General features: G+C 33.4%; 1 protein-coding gene across 4 annotated transcripts in view; it reads right to left on the bottom strand.

The window, feature by feature from the left end:
• Window positions 1-20,917, bottom strand: part of RNF19A (ring finger protein 19A, RBR E3 ubiquitin protein ligase) — an 84,676-nt gene that overhangs the window by 33,662 nt on the left and 30,097 nt on the right. For all 4 annotated transcript variants that reach the window (XM_081070814.1, XM_081070812.1, XM_081070811.1 and 1 more), the window contains exons 3-7: window positions 12,348-12,556; window positions 7,056-7,200; window positions 6,207-6,369; window positions 3,070-3,184; window positions 2,432-2,593 (exon numbers count right to left, since the gene is read on the bottom strand). In XM_081070814.1, the coding sequence (XP_080926940.1) occupies window positions 2,432-2,593; window positions 3,070-3,184; window positions 6,207-6,369; window positions 7,056-7,200; window positions 12,348-12,556 (794 nt within the window). The remainder of the gene's footprint in view (window positions 1-2,431; window positions 2,594-3,069; window positions 3,185-6,206; window positions 6,370-7,055; window positions 7,201-12,347; window positions 12,557-20,917) is intronic.

Genomic DNA, 20,917 nt, shown 5'->3' with positions numbered 1-20,917 from the left:
AGTGGAAGTGTGCTCGACATCCTTGAAAACATCAAGGAGAGTAGTATAAAACAGGAAAGTGACAAGACAGGAGTTCAGAGATGCAGCCTTGGACAGATCACGTGGGGTCTTCTGGGTCATGATAAGGACAGAATTTCCCCCGTACCCTCTAATACAGTTAGAAAAACTGGGAGAGTTTTGAGTGTAAGAAAGACATGATCTGATTTTTATGTTTTAGAAGTATCACTATGACTGCACTGTGGAATAGTGAGTGGAAACTGAGAAGCTGATGGGTCAGTGAAGAGGCTATTATGATAGTCCAGGAAAGAGGATAGTAACTTAGACTAATGGAATAGCAGTGGAAAAGGTGAGAATGCTTGGATTATGGCTAAATATTGAAGGAAGTAGCAGAATTTGCAGATGAATCAGACACGGGGTCAGAAAGGAAAAGGGGAGAGTCATCATGAGTGAAGGTTTTTGGCCAAGCAATAGCAAAAATGGAGAAGCTGCCTAATGAGGCAAGGATGATGGAGACAACAACAGGTGTTAGAGTGAAGAGTTTGGTTATAGAAAGATAAAATTAAAAATTCTCATTAGACATTCAAGTGCAGATTAAAGAAAACAGATGTGAAATGAAGCCAGTCAGGAGAAAGCATGATGTGTGATATTTTTATGCTGATGACGCAGACTCAGGATGGCCCAAGATGGGAGGGTCCCAGGCGACACAAAGCTTGGAGCAACACAGCCCACTGGATGCTCTGATCGAACCAATGAACTGAGATGCAACGTGACACAAACAGTAAACAAGTTTGCACAATAAGGATTACTAATCAACTTGAGCTCTCTCATGGACTAAGCCATGCACTCCCAGTGGTAAGGATCCTACAAAAGGAAGAAGTAATAGTTTAACTGCTTTACTTTTCCTTTAAATAAATTAGATACTTTTAAATTTTAATTTTTTTCATAAGTTTGAGAAATTGAGAATCTGCCAGTTTCTCTATTGTTCATTATTGAATAAATTTAAGTGACTTTTTTTTTCCTCCTAAATTGGTTGGGTTTTATCCATGTTTCTTGTGAATTGGTCTATTTCAACATGCATTTCCAGTGTTTGGCAAACTGAAAAAATTACCCTCATCACTTCTTAAGCTAATATTTGGATCCTCCTCTGTCAGGGTTTTCTTTTAACAATAAAAATTAAAGTAAAAAAAAAAAGAGAGATGTACAAGTGTGAAGTTCAAAGGAGAGTTCTAGATTAGATATAAATTTAAGAGCAGTCGGTCTAGGTAATCTGAGATTACCTAGCGAGTATGTGTAGTGAAGAACAGAAGTCTGAGCACTGAGGCCTGGGAAACTCCAAAATTTAGAGGTTAGGAGAGAAAAATGAACCAGCAAAGAAGACTGAGGAGTGGCCAGGAAATACGATGAGATGAAAGTAAATTAAGTAAATTTTCTTTCTAGAAGTAAAGAAAATGTTTCAAGAAGGAAAGCACAGTCTACCATGTCAGATATTCTCTTATATTAAGATGAAGGCCAAAAAGGTGAAAGGGAATAAGAGGTTGAAATTTCCAGGTATAAAACAAGTAAGTCATAGGGACATAATATACAGTATAGGGAACATAGTCAATAACACTGTGATAGCATGGTACCGTATCAGATGATTGCTGGATTTATCATGGTGATCATTTCTTTAGGTATGTAAATGTTGAATAACTATGGTGTACCACTGTAATATAATATTGTATGTTAGCTACATTTTAATAAAAATCTTTAAAAAAAAAGGATGAAAACCTAGAATGACCACTATATTTGGTAACATGGAGGTCACTGGTAACTCTGCTTTGGTAGAGTGGTAGAGATGAAATTCTGGAGTAGTAGGGTCCAAAATCTGATTGGAGTGAGTTCAAAAGACAATAGGAAGTAACAAAGTGGATGTTATTTTTGCACATTTGCCTGATTATTTCCCTAAGACAAATTTCTATAATAAGAATTCCTGGAATGTAGAATATGTACATGTTTTAAGGTTTATTAACTTTTACTCCTATTGGTAGTCTATGCAGGCCTTTTCATTCTCAAGTTATTGTTCTAATTCATATTTCTTTGAATAACACTATGTTGAAGATATTTTCTACTCATCTGCCATCTGTACTTCTTTTACGAACTGTATTTCTCTTTATATCCTTTCCTTAAAGATTTGTAACGTTTTAGGCAAAATTTAAGATTAAAAGTTTGGAATTTCTAAGATATATTTCCACTGGAGATTAGATACCTAGAACTATTCCACCCTCTTTCATCCATTCGTCTTTCCTCGGTAGTCCACTTCACAGATGTACTTCTCTGGATGAACATTATTAGGCCTAGTAAAAGGAAGGCAATGGAAATTCTGACTTGTCTACAGCCTCCCCTAATTTAAACAATTAGGAAAACATTTTCTTCCTTTCCTTAAAGGACTTACCTACAGCTGTGTTGTTTCCACCGACATTTATATCATTTTCATCATCAAATTCTATCCTGACTCCTTTTCCATTGCCTGCTGAGACTCCACAACCTCCACTTCGACAGAGAGAAATTGGAACAACGCCATAAACATAAGCTAACATAATAGGAACACCAATACCTAAAGAGGAAACAAATTAGTCATTATGAATCAAAGAAATAAATCATAGAAGCATGAGTTTTAAAAAGTCTTTTTGAGAGAAAGTATATAGGAGAAAAATGCTAGGATTCTGCAATCCTTGCCGAACGTGGATTTACTCAGATGTTTAGGGACACAAGCAAATTCAAAAGTTTTAGGCTCACAGGTGAATTTAAAAAAAGATGTAAACCTTTTCAAGTGCCAGCGTTCTAAACTGTATTGGGGGGAGGCTACAGGTAATTTACCAACTATTCTAAGGCTAGAGTCTATAATACTTTTAACCAATACAGTTACTAAATAAGAGGCTTTCTGTAGGTTCAGCTTAAATTGTCTTTAAATTTTTAAAAAAAATAACTCCTTTATCCTCAACATCATAATGTTTTGTTTTTAAAAATCCTTCCACGAAACTTTAATTTTATAAAATTTGGGGTAATTGGTATTTTAAAGCATTTTCTTACCAACAGTTACTGCAGCTACCACTGGAGATACAATTACAGACAATGTTACACCACCTGCTATGGCCAAATTCCGTTTGTGTTTTGAAACGTCCTTGCCTTCATATCGATTGTGAATCTTGAATTAAAATGGAGGTGGGGGATTAAAGAAAAAATACATTACATACTTAATTTGAATGAAATAAATCTATATTTGCTAGAAGTTTAAATTGATTTCTCTTACAATTTCATAGTTAAGTGTCCTAATTCAAGGTAAACATATTACTACTGCTCTTAAACCATATTCTTACACATAATTTGCTTACATAAGATAGTGATTTAATAGATTTTACTTTGTGTTTACCTTTAAATAGTCTTGAGAAAAAGTAGTCTTTATAATCTTATTCAAGAATAGTGTAATCATGTTTTGAACAAAGAAGAAGGAATTAAAAATATTATTTCCAACATAGTTTGGATGTTTGACTAATAGGATTACTTTTGAGAAATTTAACATTCCACACGTTTCTTTCTAAATAAGCATCCCTAAATGGCAGAAATTGGCTCCTACGAGAGGTTCCCACAACGCTTTCTTAAAAACTGACCTCAAAAAGCAGTACTAATAAGCAAACATCACTAACTATAATCATTTTTTTCCTCAGATTCCTTTTTATGAAGATAGATATTACCAAATAACTCAGAATCCTAGGCTTTCATTTATAGCTCAAAGTCATGAGAGAGGGGGTAGAGGGAGAGAGAGAGAAAAATAAACAATGCTGCCAGAAGACAGGAGCTGGATCTGCTTAGCATCTTTGTGCTGTTCAGGTGTTCATAAACAGAATTTAGTATTACCATGAAAGCAGATTGTGAGATGTTACATGAACTTTGAGAAATACCTCAGTATCTTTGTTCTCGTGGTTTGCAAGGGCTTAAAGCTAATAAAATACATTTGCCCCTCTGTTTCAGGACAAATTCAAAACAGCCTCAAAAGTGTACAGGTTGTCTCTAAAATAAAACACTTGACTTATAAACAATATTACATGAGGCTTAATAAAAAATTTATGATTATTTTGATGGCTGTAAAGTACAGTGAGTCTTGTAGGATATATTATACTGTGAAAAAGTTGGGTGGGGAGGTGGGTGAAATATGTATGGGACAAAGAATATTTATATTTCTAGTCAGAATCCTGTTTCCAAGCACTGACTGTATGTTCCCAGGGAATGGGCCTCTGTATTTCCTAAATAGTCCACACAGGCAATCTGTATGGTACCTTTCATTATCCTGCAGTACTGCAACTAATTCTTGCTCCTCCCCACTCCCATTCCTGGAAAACTTAGCACCGAAGCAGAGAAAAGCCAAAACTAAAAACTGATGGAGCAGACTCGCAAAGGCAGGCTGCCAGGAGAAAGGAGTCTTCCAGAAAATTTTGCATCTTCAAGTACCAATACTAAATTACAGTGATCATAACATTCCACTAGTTCTGGTTCATTTTTATTTTTCTGTTTTACTATTCTGTGTCTCATTTTCTATTTGTTATTGAAAGTAAAGGCCCAGCTTTTAGGTACTTGATCAACTTAATAGGTTTTCCTGGGCTGGTTTGTATCTGTGAACACCACAGAGAACACTGTTTCAACAGAAAACTAATTCATCAACTTGCAATCCTTTGAGTACATGTTTGAAAAAAGACTTGTAACTGCACCGAAGACTTGAACAATGAGGTAAATAATCTCTCCTCTATAAATTATTTGTAGATGTGTGCAGTACAACAGTCTCTATTTCCCTTCTACTTCTATTTCTAAGTATCAAATAAACAGTTTTGTTTTCAGCAAAACCTGGCTTTGGATAACTACATGAAAAATATTATAATCAGCTACTATTTTGGGGACTTGAGACAATCTAAGTTTAGTTACTTCAACCTTCTGAAATAAACATTTGGCTCATAAATATCTATGTTTGTCCTCTGTCCCAAAATTAGTTTAAAAAAGTAGTACTATTTTTCCAGCTACGAAAGTAATATACGTTGAATATAAAAAAAAAAAAAATTGACTGTTGTGCGGAAGAGGATCAGCCTTGCCTTGAGTTTGGTCCCAAAAGTCAGAACTAGAATTAAATGAAACACTTTAAAGAGAAACAGATTTTGACTCAACATAAGAAATTTTCTAACAATTAAAAGCTACCTGACAACAAAATGGGCTGCTTTATGAGTTGGTAGTTTCCCCATCACTGAAGTACCCAAATGGCTAGACTGAAATTTATCAGGGGTCCTATATAAATATTTTGCGCATCTGGATTTAAATCCCAGCTCTGCTTCTTTCTATGTAACTAAAGATAAATTGCATAAACTTTCCTAAACCTCAATATTCTAACACATAAAATTCTGTGAGGTTGAAATGAGTTATAGTACATAAAACACCTACCACATAGTAAGGGCTCAACAAACATTAGTCTCCCTCCTCCCCCTTTTTAAAAATCCTATACTTTGTTCTGCTTAGGTACAGGGCTGGGAATTAATAATTTCTAAAGTTACCTCCCAATTCTGAGATTCTCTTAATTTAGACAGCAGCACACTTCTTAGCCACTTTACAAATTATTCCTTTAATCTTTCAAAAGAGAATTATTTGCTTAGCTAATGAAGTAAAATTCATCCCTCAAAGGCCAGTGGTAAATTTTAGAATTTGGATTTTCACAAGATTGTTATAATCTACACAACAGTGTATTTACTAATAGCAGCAATCTGAAGGGGGAAAAAAGCTTTGAACTGAAGTTGGCAATAATTCAAGAACTGGCTAATTAGTCTTTGCCTGAGGACATATGTTATTTAGCTATTAACTTTTTATAGACTGACTTTATAAGGATATACCCATGAGAAAAATGTCAGGTGTGTATCCTTCAGAACTCTATACTTAAAAGTTGGTTTATAACACAAACGAACTAAAGTTTTCAGATTAGATAATTTTAAAGCAAATATACTTTTTATGTATCTATACGAGCTTGCCAAACACTGAAAATTTATTACCTCATGAAAAAATAGTAAATTGTTTTATACTGAAGATAACTAAAAACGACCTCAATCTTTCAAAACAAAGACAAAGCAAAAATCTTCAACTCTAAACCTAAAGACTGAGATTAAGATAATGAACTAACAAGGAATTATGCATTTTACCTTGCGGCCCACATATACAGGAATGCCAATAATCATTGCAGGGATAGCAATGCCTGCTATTAAAGCAATTCCTACAGGAGCACCAACAAGTGTTCCCAGCTGCCACAGTATTTTCTTCTTTCGGCTCCAGGGTTTCTTCCCCCAGAAAGTACATCCTGATGGACTAATGGAAAAAAAATATAATGTAATATAACTGCTACAAAACATCACAACAAATTACTGCCACAGAGTAAGACAGTAACTATAAAAGAAGCCTTCTCATATTTAGCAATTATTTTCCTTTCTTTAAATTGAGTTCATTAAAAGCCAAAAAATCAAGGTAAAAACCACAATAAATTATATTAAAAGGATATTAATAAATGGGATTCAGGTTAAATATCTATCCTATTCCTCCATTAGCGCTCAAAACCTTAGTTTTGCAGAGTATATTAATGCAAAACATATTTATATTATCCCTGTTTTAGGTGTACAGTTATCTGATTATATCATAAACTCACACTGACCTAAATGAGGGAACTTATATATGAGAAAATTAAATGGAAATATTTATGACCTAGAATAATTACATGGGGTGTTAAACACTAGCTTTCTAATTTAACAAAAAAACAAAACAAAAACAAACAAAAAAAGAAGAAATATGTTTCCTATTTTTGATTATTAATCTCAAATAATTAGCAGAATAATTTGGTTCCTTTTAAATCTATGTAACTAGAATAAAACCGATCCCTTTAAGTATCTTATAAATTCCAAGTTTAAAAATGCTTAGGATGACACTTTTTCAAAAAAAGTCCTTTTGTCTTATAATATAAAATTGTATTTAGATATAAATTGTTGTTTCTATAAACTTACCTTAGATAATGTAAATCTGAGATTTCTTTCATACACAACCAACAAAACTCACAACCACAGACAGCACATGTCATGTGATTACAGCTCCCATCATTCATCTTTATTATATAAGCAGCACATCGTGGACATGGCTTTATATCATCAGCTATTAGGAAAATAGAGAGACCTGCTTAGTATATAAAACTGGTCTAAAAAATTAACTATTTCAAGTTGATAATCAATTGTAGCACTGCCAAAAAAATTTTAACATGTTTGTTAATCGATAGCTTTCACCTGCTATTTTTAGTATATAAAGTATTTTTTTCTTTACTTCTGAGAAAAAGAACGTATTTTACATTAAATTTTCAAATTGTAAACATTTTCAAATATAGTAGCAGAATGGTGACAGCAAAGAATAACAAAATGATAAAGAGAGAAGAGAACCAAGGACAGCCCTAGGCAAACTGAACTACGTAAAGTTTATCTTTGTTCCTATCCCATAGCACCGACTTCTTCAAGTGGCACTTCATGTCTAGAACATTTCTACCCATCCCCACTTAATTAAAATGCTAGATATGATATATGCTATTCCTTTAGTGAATGAACACTAATACCAAGTGACAATCTGATATTAATCTGACGTAATAGATATATAAAGCACTATGAGTTTACTTCTCTCTTCCAAGTAACATCAACTATAGGCACTGTAAAAATACAGACTTCTTCATAAAAGTAGCCTTTTCCTCGTATTTTAGTTCATATAATAGATAGATGGGTCTCACAAAGAATCAGTACCCAGAATAAAAGGGAGGAGGTAAGAGGTTAAGGAAGGCTTATACAGTTATAAACATTTAAATGATGGAAAACACAGTTTCCGAATTAAAATAACCATCTGTTGGTTATGCTCATGACTGTTTTTCATTTGTTATCTTTGACCTTTTTATTCATTTATTGAAATGCTGTTGTTGTATGCTCCTTGTATATAATATGGTTACATTACACAAAATTGCCAAGTTAAAATCAAGTGGGTACATTAGGAATCACTGACACAGCGTAAGTTACTTCAAATTATATAACTATTTTGAACTTTGGCATCTATTTAAATAGCAACCAGTAATTATTGTACTGTTACTACTTGTCAGCTATATTTCCTAACTACACATAGACAGTTAAGAAAAAAAATGTATAGTGCTTGCCACTGAATTCAAGTATTTGTTCCAATTTCTTACATATAAGCATTAAGCTATATTCTATTTTTCTTTCTACAAGTTTTACAGTCAGATTTTTTTTTTCTTTTTAATTAATTTTATTGGGGTGACAATTGTTAGTAAATTTACATAGATTTCAGGTGTACAATTCTGTATTACATCGTCTATAAATCCCATTGCGTGTTCACCACCCAGAGTCAGTTCTCCTTCCATCACCATATATTTGACAGTCAGATTTTATCTGTAACTTATTACTGAATTCAAGTTTCCTTTAATGCTTCTTTTAGGGCCAAAGGTGTTTTTTAACTTATGAACTGGTCAATGCTCACAATTAGTGTTAATGATTCAAGCAATTTTGAGCAAACTGATAACTATGCAGTCAGACCAAGACAAATGATAATTACTAGTAATTAGTCCATATAATTATCCATAAGTCATGGATTTAAATAATCCAAAGAACATAAAGTCTGTGTTAATTTTTTAACATTGCGGCAGTAAGTGAAAAAAAAGCTGACTTTTATAGCTGATATAACATCTAGTACTTCACGTTAAAGAAATGCTAATATAATCTGTTTAAGAGGCATATTAATTGATAAACTTCCTCATTCTAGAATATACTCAAGTCATAAATATCCCAATTAGAACCATCCAATTAGAGAAAAAGAACCAGGCTTTGGCTATGATACATGCAATCTTCAGAACAAACTGAAAGGTGCCATCCCCATTTATTTTTATGGTCCTAAAAACACAAAACAGCCTCTTAATATGTTAAGATTATATGTTAGAGAATTAACACTATAAGTAATGTATTCCTGATATACCTGTGCCCACATGTTTGCACTCTCTGTATACTTATTTATCTATGAAAGGCTGTTTCATCTGCTTTGTCTCTGCTTTAAACACAAATCAGAAAAAAATTTACTTATGCACATTACAGAAAATAAGACCTAGCTGGACAATCAGCTCTAATGTGTCTTTTGGAGCAGAAATTAATACAAGACCCGGTCTTATATTATATAAGCCAGGGTCTTATATTATAGTAAAATAAGACCAGGTCTTATTTTAATTTTTGCTCAGAAAGACGCATTGGAGCTGACTGTCCAGCTACGTCTTATTTTCAGGGAAACATGGTATATGGCATATTGCTCTCAAAATATTCTCAAAATGCAAAAATCCTAAATAAAATTGTTTTCCTGATTAGATGGTCAATTGATGCCCCATTCACCAAGCATCAATTAATCCACAGGTCTTTTATACTAAAAAAAGGTTTGCCATTCCTATGTAAAGAGTTTGATAAGGCTTTTGTCTTTTTTGATTACTATATTTTTATTACTGTTAAAGTGTGGGCCATTGTCATGTTAAGAAAAAAATAACAGATTACAAAACACTATGTTCTTAAAATTTGTTTTAAACCTCCCGTGCCCCTAGCCTCATCACATTAACTATAAGGACTTACAACAAATGTTAACAGTGGTTATCTCTTAGGATGGTAGTAGTAGGGGATAGAGGTGGGGGAAGGAAGCCAATTTAACATATTTTTATGAAGGGAGGAAAACATGGTAAAAAAGAAAAGAAAAATATGTGGTTCCTTTAAAATGTAACTCCAAGTGCATAAAATCCCTAGTAACTGTAAGTCTTATGTACATGCAATACTGTCACAGGTTAAAGACAAATATAACCATAATATAAATTATTTAACATGTCACATGATTAAGCATACTTAGTTATCTTCAGGTGACTGATTCAAAAGAAATAGCCACCTAATTATTATTATTGTACGAATCATTATTAAAAGTGCAGTTAATTTTTCAATGTATCATGATAATGGGAGACAAAAAATACCAAGGTATCTGGAATAATAGGGATTAACAAAACCATTTTAGATGGCACATCGCTTTCCCCTTTTCTTTCCACAAGTCAGTGAGAAGCCAAGATTTTCATTTTTTTATAGATTACATCAAAAGAAACTATCACACCCCAAATCTTTAGGAAACAGAAACAAGTCAAACAGCAAACAAGCATGAAAATCCATATTATACAAAGTATTAAATGTTGAACTTAAATTTATTTAATTTTAATTTCAACATTAAATGCTGAATAAGACTTTTTTTTTCTTTTTTGAAAAAAGTTTATTGGGGTGACATTGGTTACTAAAATTATATAGGTTTCAAATGTACATTTCTATAATACATCAGCTGTACATCACATTGTGTGCTCACCACCCAGATTCTTCTTCCATCACCATGTATTTGACCCCCTTCATACTCTTCTATCAACCTCCTTCCTCCCTTACTCTCTGGTAACCACTAAACTGTTGTGTTTGTCTACAAATTTTTGCTTCTTTGTTTGGAATAAGACTTTTTTTCTAATTGCATAAAGTACATGATTATCTCAATACATTGCTGGTAGAAAAATAAATTACTTTCTTGAAAATTTTCTATTTTTTCCAAGTTTTTCCCCTTTACAGCCAGTGAGAAAAATGAGAATATTTCTAAAACTGATTGAAATTTCAATAAAAATAAAAATTCTATAATTAAAATATTAACTTTTTGAATTTACTCAAAAAATATTAGAATATTCAGAATTTTGTCTCTAATTTTTGAGATTTATGAGATGCATACATTCACTGCTCATGTATAGCTCCCCAGCTAATTTTTAAACTGCTAGCCAAAGACACCAAGTTCTTAGTGTCCTCCCCACTGAGGTATGATTTTGAATCTTTGATCCTGGAATTGGATGAGGTATCTGTAAATAAAAAATGTATTTCACTTTGAGGAATATAATCGATAATGTTGTAAAGATTATGAAGGATGCCAGATGGATACTAGATTTACTAGGGAAACCACTTCCCAAACTGTAGATGCCTGACTACTGCGCTATACAGCTGAAGCTGAAGTTGAATAATACTGAATGTCAACTATAATTAAATATCTATGTAACTATCACAGGATGTGGAATACAGCATAGGGAATACAGTCAATGGAATTGTAACAGCTATATACAATGCCAGATCGGTAGCAGATGGGGGGGGGTATCACTTTGTGAGGGGTGCAAATGTCTAACTATTGCATTGTTTTGTATACCTGAAACTAATAAAAAAAATGTATTTCACAAAGTATGTAAATGAAAAGGATTCCAAAATTACTGTTTTAAATCTGTAACTTTGTGATAGTTGTAAAATTAGAAATAATCAAAAAGTAATATATTTGAAATTAATATTAAAAATATTTGCTAAGCTTTGTATAAAACACCTTTATAAACAACAGTTTTGGACCATCTTCGGCTATCAGTTATTAAGTCATCATGACACTTCCTTTTTCTTTGACAGTAAAATCTTTCCAATGTCAATACTATTTTCTTCCACAGGATAGAATGAGTGCTTCTGGGACATGAATGCTAACAAATAAAACACTTGAAAACTGAAAGGAGAACAGGTGATAACAGGAACTGAATACGAGGTCTAATAATTAAGTTCGCGAACATGTTGCAATGATGTTACTAACCTTTCTTGAGATCAGAGGGATTATTCATTATGAATTTGTACCAACTGGACAAACAGTTAACCAAGTTTACTATTTGGAAGTGCTGAAACAGCTGCGTGGCAAAGTTAGATGAAAACAACCTGAACTTTTCACCAACAATTCATGGTTCTTGCATCACGACAATGCACCAGCTCACACAACACTGTCTATGAGGGAGTTTTTAGCCAGTAAACAAATAACTGTATTGAAATACTCTCCCTACTCACCTGATTTGGCCCCCAATGACTTCTTTTTTTACCCGAAGATAAAGTAAATATTGAAAGGAAGACATTTTTATGACATTCAAGACATCAAGGGTAATACGACAGCTCTGAATGCCATTCCAGAAAAAGAGTTCCAAGATTGCTTTGAAGGGTGGACTAGGTTCTGGCATCGGTGCATAGCTTCCCAAGGGGAGCACTTCGAAGGTAGACTTGTGGTGATATTCAGCAATGAGGTACGCAGCACTTTTTCTACCTGAGTTTGCGAACTTAATTGTCCAACCCTGTATTTTATTTTTTATTTAAAATATCTAGTGTTCTGTGTGTGTCAAATATTTTACTGAAAAAGTTAGACATAAATACCTGCTGCTCCAGACTCTTGACTATAACTAATGGATGAGGAACGTATGGTTCTCAGACGTAAACTCTGGGCTCTTTCTTGTCGAGCAGCATCACAGGTCTGGTTGGGGTGCCAAATCTGTTTACAGTGGTAGCAAAACTCTGTTCCACAGCCTTCTCGCCCACAAGTTAATTTTGGACAGCTAGCACATCCAAATGCTATCACAGCGTATCTTGAAAGAAGAAAAATGATTTAAAATGTGACATAAAACAAGAGATACTCATTAAGTAAAAATACTACCCAACTTAAATGCTCTTCCTATTTATGTATGAGCAGTCATAAGTCCTGACATTATTTCATCAATATAAAAATAGGGAAAAAATAAACAGTTCACAAAAGAAGGCATATAAATGTATAAATAGCATTTTTTAAAGTTCAATTTTAACTTTCAACCTTTAACTAGGATATCAAACTGTGTATGTAGCCTAAACTGTGTACATAGTCCCAATTTTATAAAATTCTATTAAATTTAGTATTGTGTGCACATAGGAAAGACCAGAAGGAAATACACCAAAAATCTCAACAGTAGTTTTTCTGGTATAAGGGTTTTAATTTTCTTCTTTTTGTATGTGTACATTTCTGATTTTTACAATTACTTGTTACTTTTAAAATCAGAAAGATAAAAAAATTATCTATTTGAAAATACAATGACTATGGACCAGTTATAACTGTCAGTTAATGGCAAACTATGCCAATTCATAAATTTTGTGATTATCTTGTATTTATGCATAAATTCTCATATTTTTTTCTAAGATGCATGGTAAAAGTTGTCTCTGGTATAAATCTCCTACCAAAAGTACACAAACTTGTTTTCTCAATCAGGAAATTTTTTGCTTTAGATAAAAGACTGAGAACAGTAGATTCATGACTAGTCCTAATACCAATTTTCTGAGTTAAAATTTTGGACACTTAAAAAATTTCCGACTTGGGGTGGCCGGATGGCTCAGTTGGTTTTAGGGCGAGCTCTGAACAACAGGGTTGCCGGTTCGATTCCCACATGGGCCAGTGAGTTGAGCTCTCCACAACTAGATTGAAGACAACAAGCTGCTGCTGAGCTGCCGGAGGGGTGGCGAGATGGCTCAGTTGGTTTGAGCGTGAGCTCTTAACAACAAGGTTGCAGGTTCAATTCCTGCATGGAATTATGGGCTGTGCCCCCTGCAGCTAAGGATTGAAAAATGGCAACTTGGATTTGGAGCTGAGCTGCGCCCTCCACAACTAGATTGAAGGACAATGACTTGGAGCTGATCGGCCCTGGAGAAACACACTGTTCCCCAATTAAAAAAAAAAAAATCACTTAAAAAAGTTATTTCTGACTTAAAATAAATTCTGGGCACTACTGGGCATTTATCCCAGAGAAATGAAAACTTATGTTCACATAAGAACCTGTACACAAATATTTACAGCAGCTTTATTTGTAATAGCCCCAAACTGGAAATAGCCCAGATGTCCTTCTTCAACAAATAAATGGTTAAACAACTATGTGCATGTAAGCCATGGAATACTACTCAAGAACAAAAAGAAACTACCTGTACACTTAACATTTTGGGTGAATCTCTGGGGAATGAGGCTGAACAAAAAAAGTCAATCTCAAAAAGTTACATACTGTATAATTCCACTTATATAACATTTTTAAATGATGAAATTTTAGAAATGGAAAACAGACTTAGTGGTTGCCAGGGGTTAGGGATGGGATGGGGGAGGGGAGAAGGCAGGGGAGAGGTATATGTATTTATAAAAGAGCAACATGTGGGATCTTTCTTGTGATAGAACTATTCAGTCCCTGCACTATGATGGTGTATACATGAACCTACCGGTGATAAAATGGTATATAACTAAATAAACACATACGCAAGTACAAATAAAGCTGGGGAAATTTGAATAAGGTTGGTGGATTGTATCAATGCCCACATAATATTAGCTTGGTGCAAAAGTAACTGCAATTTAAAAGGTTAGAAATAATTGCAAAAACCACAATTACTTTTGACCAACCTAGTAGTTGTGATATTGTTTCATAGCTTTGCAAAATGGTATCACTGGGGGAAAACCGTGTGAAGGATACACAGGATTTCTCTGTATTATTTCTTACAACTGTACATGAATCTACAATTATCTCAATAAAACTTTCCATTAAAAAATATCTAGGGGTTTCTGGTTCTCTCTGAAAGAGAAACAAGTCTTATCAATGAATAAAAGGCTTTTGTAAATATCAAACATTTCCTTTTGCCTGGAAATTTAGGGGACTTTTCAGGGCTCCTATTGATACTGGCATAAATATTTAAATAATAATTATGAGATTTTTATTAAATTTATTGAAATTATATAATCTATAAAATTATGCAAAATTTCAAGAGAAAGTTCTTCTAGTTTTAGACCTGTTGCTCCCTTATTATCTCACACTTTAAACTTGACAACTTAAATTACACTTTATTTCTGACATAACCAATTCTGCAATTATCATTGTCTAGTATAAATATGTCCAAACACGACTGAATGAAAGGCAATTTAAAGCAACAGAGGTAATTTAGCAATGTTTCACTTCCCTGAGCTCAAAATTTTCCCGAAGGGTTTATTCATTGCAGTCTCAATAAAAATATCTTCAGACTCTACACTTTATTTTCTATCAAGTTATAATCCAAAAGCAGCCTTCAAAATAATTTCAGTGAAAAGGAAAGGCATTTTCTTCTAAATCTCTTCTCTATCCTACCTTTTCTTAAAGGAAGGTGGGAAGAGGAGGGGACAGAATGGGGGAAGCTGTGTGTGTGCAGTGAACAATGCTAAGACCACCTATTTTTTTAAGTCAGTCACAATTTATAAAGGCAGAAGAAAAGTTTTGGCTACTTGGTCCAAGTTCAACTTCTACCACTTATTCCCTATATAATTTTATGTAAGTTACATACTCTTTCTACAACAAAGTTTTCCCAAGCATAGAATAGGAATTCACTGAAGTTTCCTTAGTCTCAGTATTCAGCCAAAATCAGCTTCAGCTTTGCCCTTGACCCATTAGTAGGCCAAATAAGCAATGACTGCTCCAGTGACATTTCTAGTACCTCTGCACTGTGCTTGATTAATGCCCATTTGATCATACAAGTTACTATCATTTCTACATCAGTATAATATATGTCATTTAGATTGAATATTAATTTCTGAATATTCATTTAAAAATAAACATTGGTAGGCATTCTAGACATAACAAGAGTAAAAATCTTGTTGCTTTATATAGTGAAATTTTACTGGACAACTGAAGTATTAACGTACATTGTGTTGCAAAAATAAAATGCAGTAATTATATTGATAATTGTGAAAGCCAAATTTAGACATAAACTTAAGAACTTTCAAATAATTAAATAGGGAAACAGATCTACAGTTAATATGAACACTGAGAGTGCTTTAAGTAGATAAACTTAGGAAGAGCATATCCTTTCAAAGTAAGTATTTATAAAAATATATGAAGTAGATTAATAGAAATTAGGTTATATCATAATTCTAAATTTTGTAGGTTTTTCAGTATAGTAGAATATCACTAAACAAAACTTTTAAGAACTGACTTAATTTTTAATTAGTGATTTAGGCATAGAGTCTTCCAAGAGAAAGTTCTATTAGGGAGTTCGTCACATCTTGACAAGCATTAAAAGGAGAATGTCAACTTTGCCATTTCAAAATTTCATGACAACAGAAGTTCCAAAATCTGGCACAGCATCCCTAACAACATGAAGGGGTAGAGCAAAAAACCTGAGAACTCAAAACACATTTTCTTCTCAGTAATTAAACTTAAAATAGCTTCATAAATTGCTTTAAGATGAAAATTCCTTATAGTTTTGAGTCTAGAGATAGACACTTAAGCTTCCTGAAAATGATTCACTGCTTATAGTACGCAGATGGTGAATATCTATTTAGCATTGTTTAAATAGGCAGTGTAATTACCTGGAGCAAACTAACAGCTGACATGTAGAGCAATCATTCTGCATTACAATGTCAAACATTTAATACTTGGTGAAAATGTAGCTTTTGATGCAGTTCAAAAATTAGGATATAGTAAGTGTTGTGATATTTAAACAAGGTAATACAGGTAGGGGGGAGAGAGGGCTGAGGAGGGAGGGAGGGAGGAAGGAACAGAGGGAGGGGGAGAAAGAGGTGGAGAAAAGGAGGGAGAAAGGGAAAGAGAATTAGTTCAGGGCACATCATGTGTACTCAAATGTTAGAGATAAAGTACATCCATCTTCTTTCACTCTACTTCTCAGGTTTTTTTTTTTTTTTTAATATAAAAGCTAAGGTGCCCTACCCCAGAACCAAACATTCAAGTCCCATTCAATCTGGGCAAATTCCAAACGAAAACAGGATTACCTTTAATAATACTAACCAAATATTTTCATGAATGTGTATTTTGAGAACTATAAAAGGATAGTGTGTCTAGTAGTTTTCCTTACGCTAACAATTATTGAGTACTTACTATGTAAGTGTTCTGTGTCCATACACATTCAATCCTAATAATAAGTGGTTAGGCACATTCTATAACATATCAAGGAATTAAATGTCCCTAGCACTCACATATTTTGAAAATGTGTTTTCAAAGGCCTTTTGAAGATCAGTTTCATAGTGTGGGGAGCCAAACTTGTTTTCCATTGGAAAACGGCTCTCAAATTATAATAGAAGCAAATGGTGAAACAAATTAAATACAAAACACTAGCTTTAAAGAAAAATTTCAGAAGTCTCTCTGCTCTAGTGCATTAAGTATTATTTAGGAAAAGAACAGGACCAGCAGAAGGTCACAGAGATAAACAAATAATGCTAAACATTTCTGGATTAAACAGTATCCAAACCTTGGTTTAAAAGATAGCTCCATTTCCTTCTATGATCCATTTTTTAACTTAAGTCTTACTTTCTGTCTATTCTTCAGCTGAAGATCTCTAGTTACTTGAAATGCTTAAACCTTCCTACTTAGGCAGGGTTGGAGAGATAGGAAGAAAGTAAGGAAAACAAGAAAGGACTGAAATAGGATAGTTTTTCCAAAAGTATTTTCTGTTCACTGGATTGTGAACAGGTGATCCCTACGAAGAAAGTACGCAGTGGTCAAGCTAGGGAAATGCTAAGTAAAATTAAAGTGCTTTTTTGTTTGTTTTTTTCACTCTAGTATTTGCTAAAAGAATTTTTAACATACCAACCTTCAGTGTATATGTGCACTATTTCCCGAATTTATGTGACTAAGACATCTATTTCCTGGGAGAGTTTCACAGTACTAGAGTTCCACAACTTACAATACTGATAAAATTGAGGAAGCAGGATTATTAGCTAGGGCAGTATATTCTGTCTAGAACAAATTCCTTATGAAGGCACAAGAACGACAACTATATCTAACATGAAATGTAATCCTAAGAAAGATATAACAGTCCCAATAAATTTTTAGTTAAAAAATGAGAAAAATGAACGAAGAAAGATTATCCAGAAGTCCAAGCTTTAACACAACTTTTAAAGAACAAAAATATATAATCAGAAATACCAATATTATGTGATCCAGTTAAACGGAAAATTCAGGTTTTATATCAAAATCAATAGCCTCATGTTTCCACTTACAAGAAGTTACTGTTATTGCAGTGGAAAAGGAGTGACAATATATTTGGGAGAAGGTCTCAACAAAGCGAGGCTCATCTCCTAGTTCCCTTTCCAGATCTGCTTTCCTACAGAGGATGCGTTTGGTCCTGCTTTTGAGTATATGCTGCAGGGGAGGCCTACAATTGTTGAAAACTACCAGACTACTGGAGAAGTCAGTCTAACTTAGAGGTGGAGTGTTAGCAAGGCATTTTGGCTGCATATCTAAAGCCACATTCTTCAGTCCGCTAATTAGTAAGAGAAAGCTGACATGTCTCCTGTGTTGTAGTGTATCAACTTGGTTCTTACCAAGGGTGTGAGTGGAAGAATGTTATTTTTATAGATAGGGCTCACAGACATAAATCATTAACAGTTCCCTAGCAAAGTCAGATGCACTCACATGAGATGACATGGATAATGTGTGCTGGCAAAAGGGTGGTTTTTAGTCAGTTGAAACAAGTGATAACAGAAACCAAAATGCCAACTTTTTGCTATCTGCCTAGACAATGTACAAACTAGGACTCCAAGGCGGGAGGTAATCAGATATTTTAATCCAAGACAAGTTCTATGCTTCCCTTCATACATGCCTCTCACCCCAATTCTTCTCCTCCGCTATGGCCAGATTTTTCTCTGAACCTGTGCAAACTGGCATTTTCTAGAACCGGGCTAGGGCTAACTTTACGCTGGTTAAATCACAGCACACAGGTTTGGCCTCCTAGGCCCCTTGTCAAGTTTTGTTTTTGTTTTTTTAAAAGAAATACTGTCCTTTAAACAAGTTTAATCTGTGTTGACCCTCAGAAGAATGGAAAAGAATGTTAGGTAAGAAACGCTGCAATCTCTCAAATAGAATCCGGGCCAGGTTTTCTTTCCACTCTGAGCTAAGAGCAGTATTTCTCAAAGTGTGTAAAACTACGTGTTTAAGTAAAATTGATGTCAGACATAGAAAATGGTTATATTGACAAATACAAAATGCAGAAGGAAAAATTCGTAAGTTCATATTTAGTATTTTTGGAAAAAAGCCTTTCAAGTGTGTTGTACAATGAAATGTATTACATACATGCCTATGGTCCTACTACTGTTGGCTAAGCATTTTTATGAATAACTGCCAAACAGGCAGATATTTACCAGTATTCCCTATGTCATATTTAAATAATAAATTGAGTTTAAATAAAAAGTGTCCCTCTGTGAATCCAAAGATTTTAAGTTGTAAGAGGGCAGAGATTTTTGGTTTTTTGTTCACTAAATCTCTAGTACCTGGTACACAGGTGAATTAAATATCTGAATGACTGATATAAAAACAAAACAAAACTTCAGAAATAGAGATGTGAAATGATAAGAGCTATGAAAAGCTAGGAATTATGGTAGTAATAATATTAGAGATCTATCTCAATTCTTATAACATGATAGGATGAAGATTCAAAATTAGCTCTGTGCATGCTCATGCTATGTAAAACTAAATTTTAATGAGGGCTTATGTAGTATTTTAGGTTTTCCAAGTATCCATATAAATTTTGTTACTGGGTAAATTTTTCTACATAACATAATCATAAAAACTGTAACGTAATCAAGTACATAAAATATGCTATTTGAAAGCCAGCATAAATTAAATACAAATGAAAATACACAAATAAAAGTAATGTCTGTGACATGTCTTCTTTGTCCTCTGAGGTAAGACTACTGACAACCACCAGAACAAAAAATTAATTTATAGCCAAATTAAGCAAACCCAATTCTTTGTTAAACTTACATAAGAACAAAATGGTTGTTTTCATAATAACATAATTTATTAAAGTAGGTGTTTCTATTATTTTATATTTAATTCTAAAATATTTAGAATACTAAGGCATTTTACTTTTTAACAACGAAGTGTCAATGAGAAGAAAACGTATAGAAATAACCCAAACTACAAATTTATGAAAAATTTTAAAATTTTACTGAAAAATGTCATACATATAAAAGAACTTATAAAGAATAATAAAACCAATACCACTGTACCCACCCAAGTTAAAAACAGTATCTATAGGGTGATCATATAATTCACAACCTACACTGGGACACCTGAGAAAGAAAGGTAGTAATGCTACTAAAAATTACATCAGTACAATAAGCATGAACTGAAACTATCTTGGGCAAATCAGAACCTACGGCTATCATACTTATCAGTGGCTTTAGAAATTCCTTGATTGCCCCTTGAAGTTCACATCCTTCTTCTCTCAAGAGGTAACCATAAAGTAAATGTATTTATCCATTTTACTGTCAACGAACATTTGTTTTTTTTCTTTTTTATTTGCTATTATGCAATTCTTAAACATGTATCCTAACTAGATGCCTCCTGGCACACAAGAGTTTCTTCAAGGAGTGGATCTTGTAAGTTATAGAGTAAATGTGTGTTCAATTTTAATAAATAGCATGGTAGCTGGTGAGCTATATTCATCTGTATTTTCTTTTAGTTAATTCTTTTCTTTTTATTTATATAACTTGTTTCTATAATCTGTTTTGATTTTGTTTTGATGTGTTATGTGTGGTGACAATCTTAATTTTTCCCCCTCAAATAGCTAATTTTCACAATTCCATATGTTCAATAATCCTTTCCCAATTGGTTTGGCATCATTCCTCTAAAATCAAGTTCCTATACAAACTAGAATCTGTGTCTCAGCCCTATCTGTTGTGTTCTATTTGGTTGAGAGTGTCGATATTATCCATTATGATGACATGATCAATCCAGCACAAGAGAATATTCTTATTTTAGTCACCAGAAAGCCTGTGCTCCTGGATTTATTGTCTGAATCTCTTCTGGACACAGGTTCTGATATTAAGTCTCTTTTTAATTTGTCCACCATTTTCACTTTTTTTTTTAAAGCTATTAAATGCTTAAAGGAACATGTGAGAGCACCTCTTAACCCTGGGATTCCACAAAAGATAGTTAGAAAACCAGATAATAAACATTATA

The sequence above is a fragment of the Rhinolophus hipposideros genome, assembly GCF_964194185.1.
Source record: "Rhinolophus hipposideros genome assembly, chromosome: 13".
NCBI lineage: Eukaryota > Metazoa > Chordata > Mammalia > Chiroptera > Rhinolophidae > Rhinolophus > Rhinolophus hipposideros.
The sequence above is the reverse complement of the archived record's forward strand: the minus strand, read 5'-3'. Positions and strand labels throughout refer to the sequence as shown.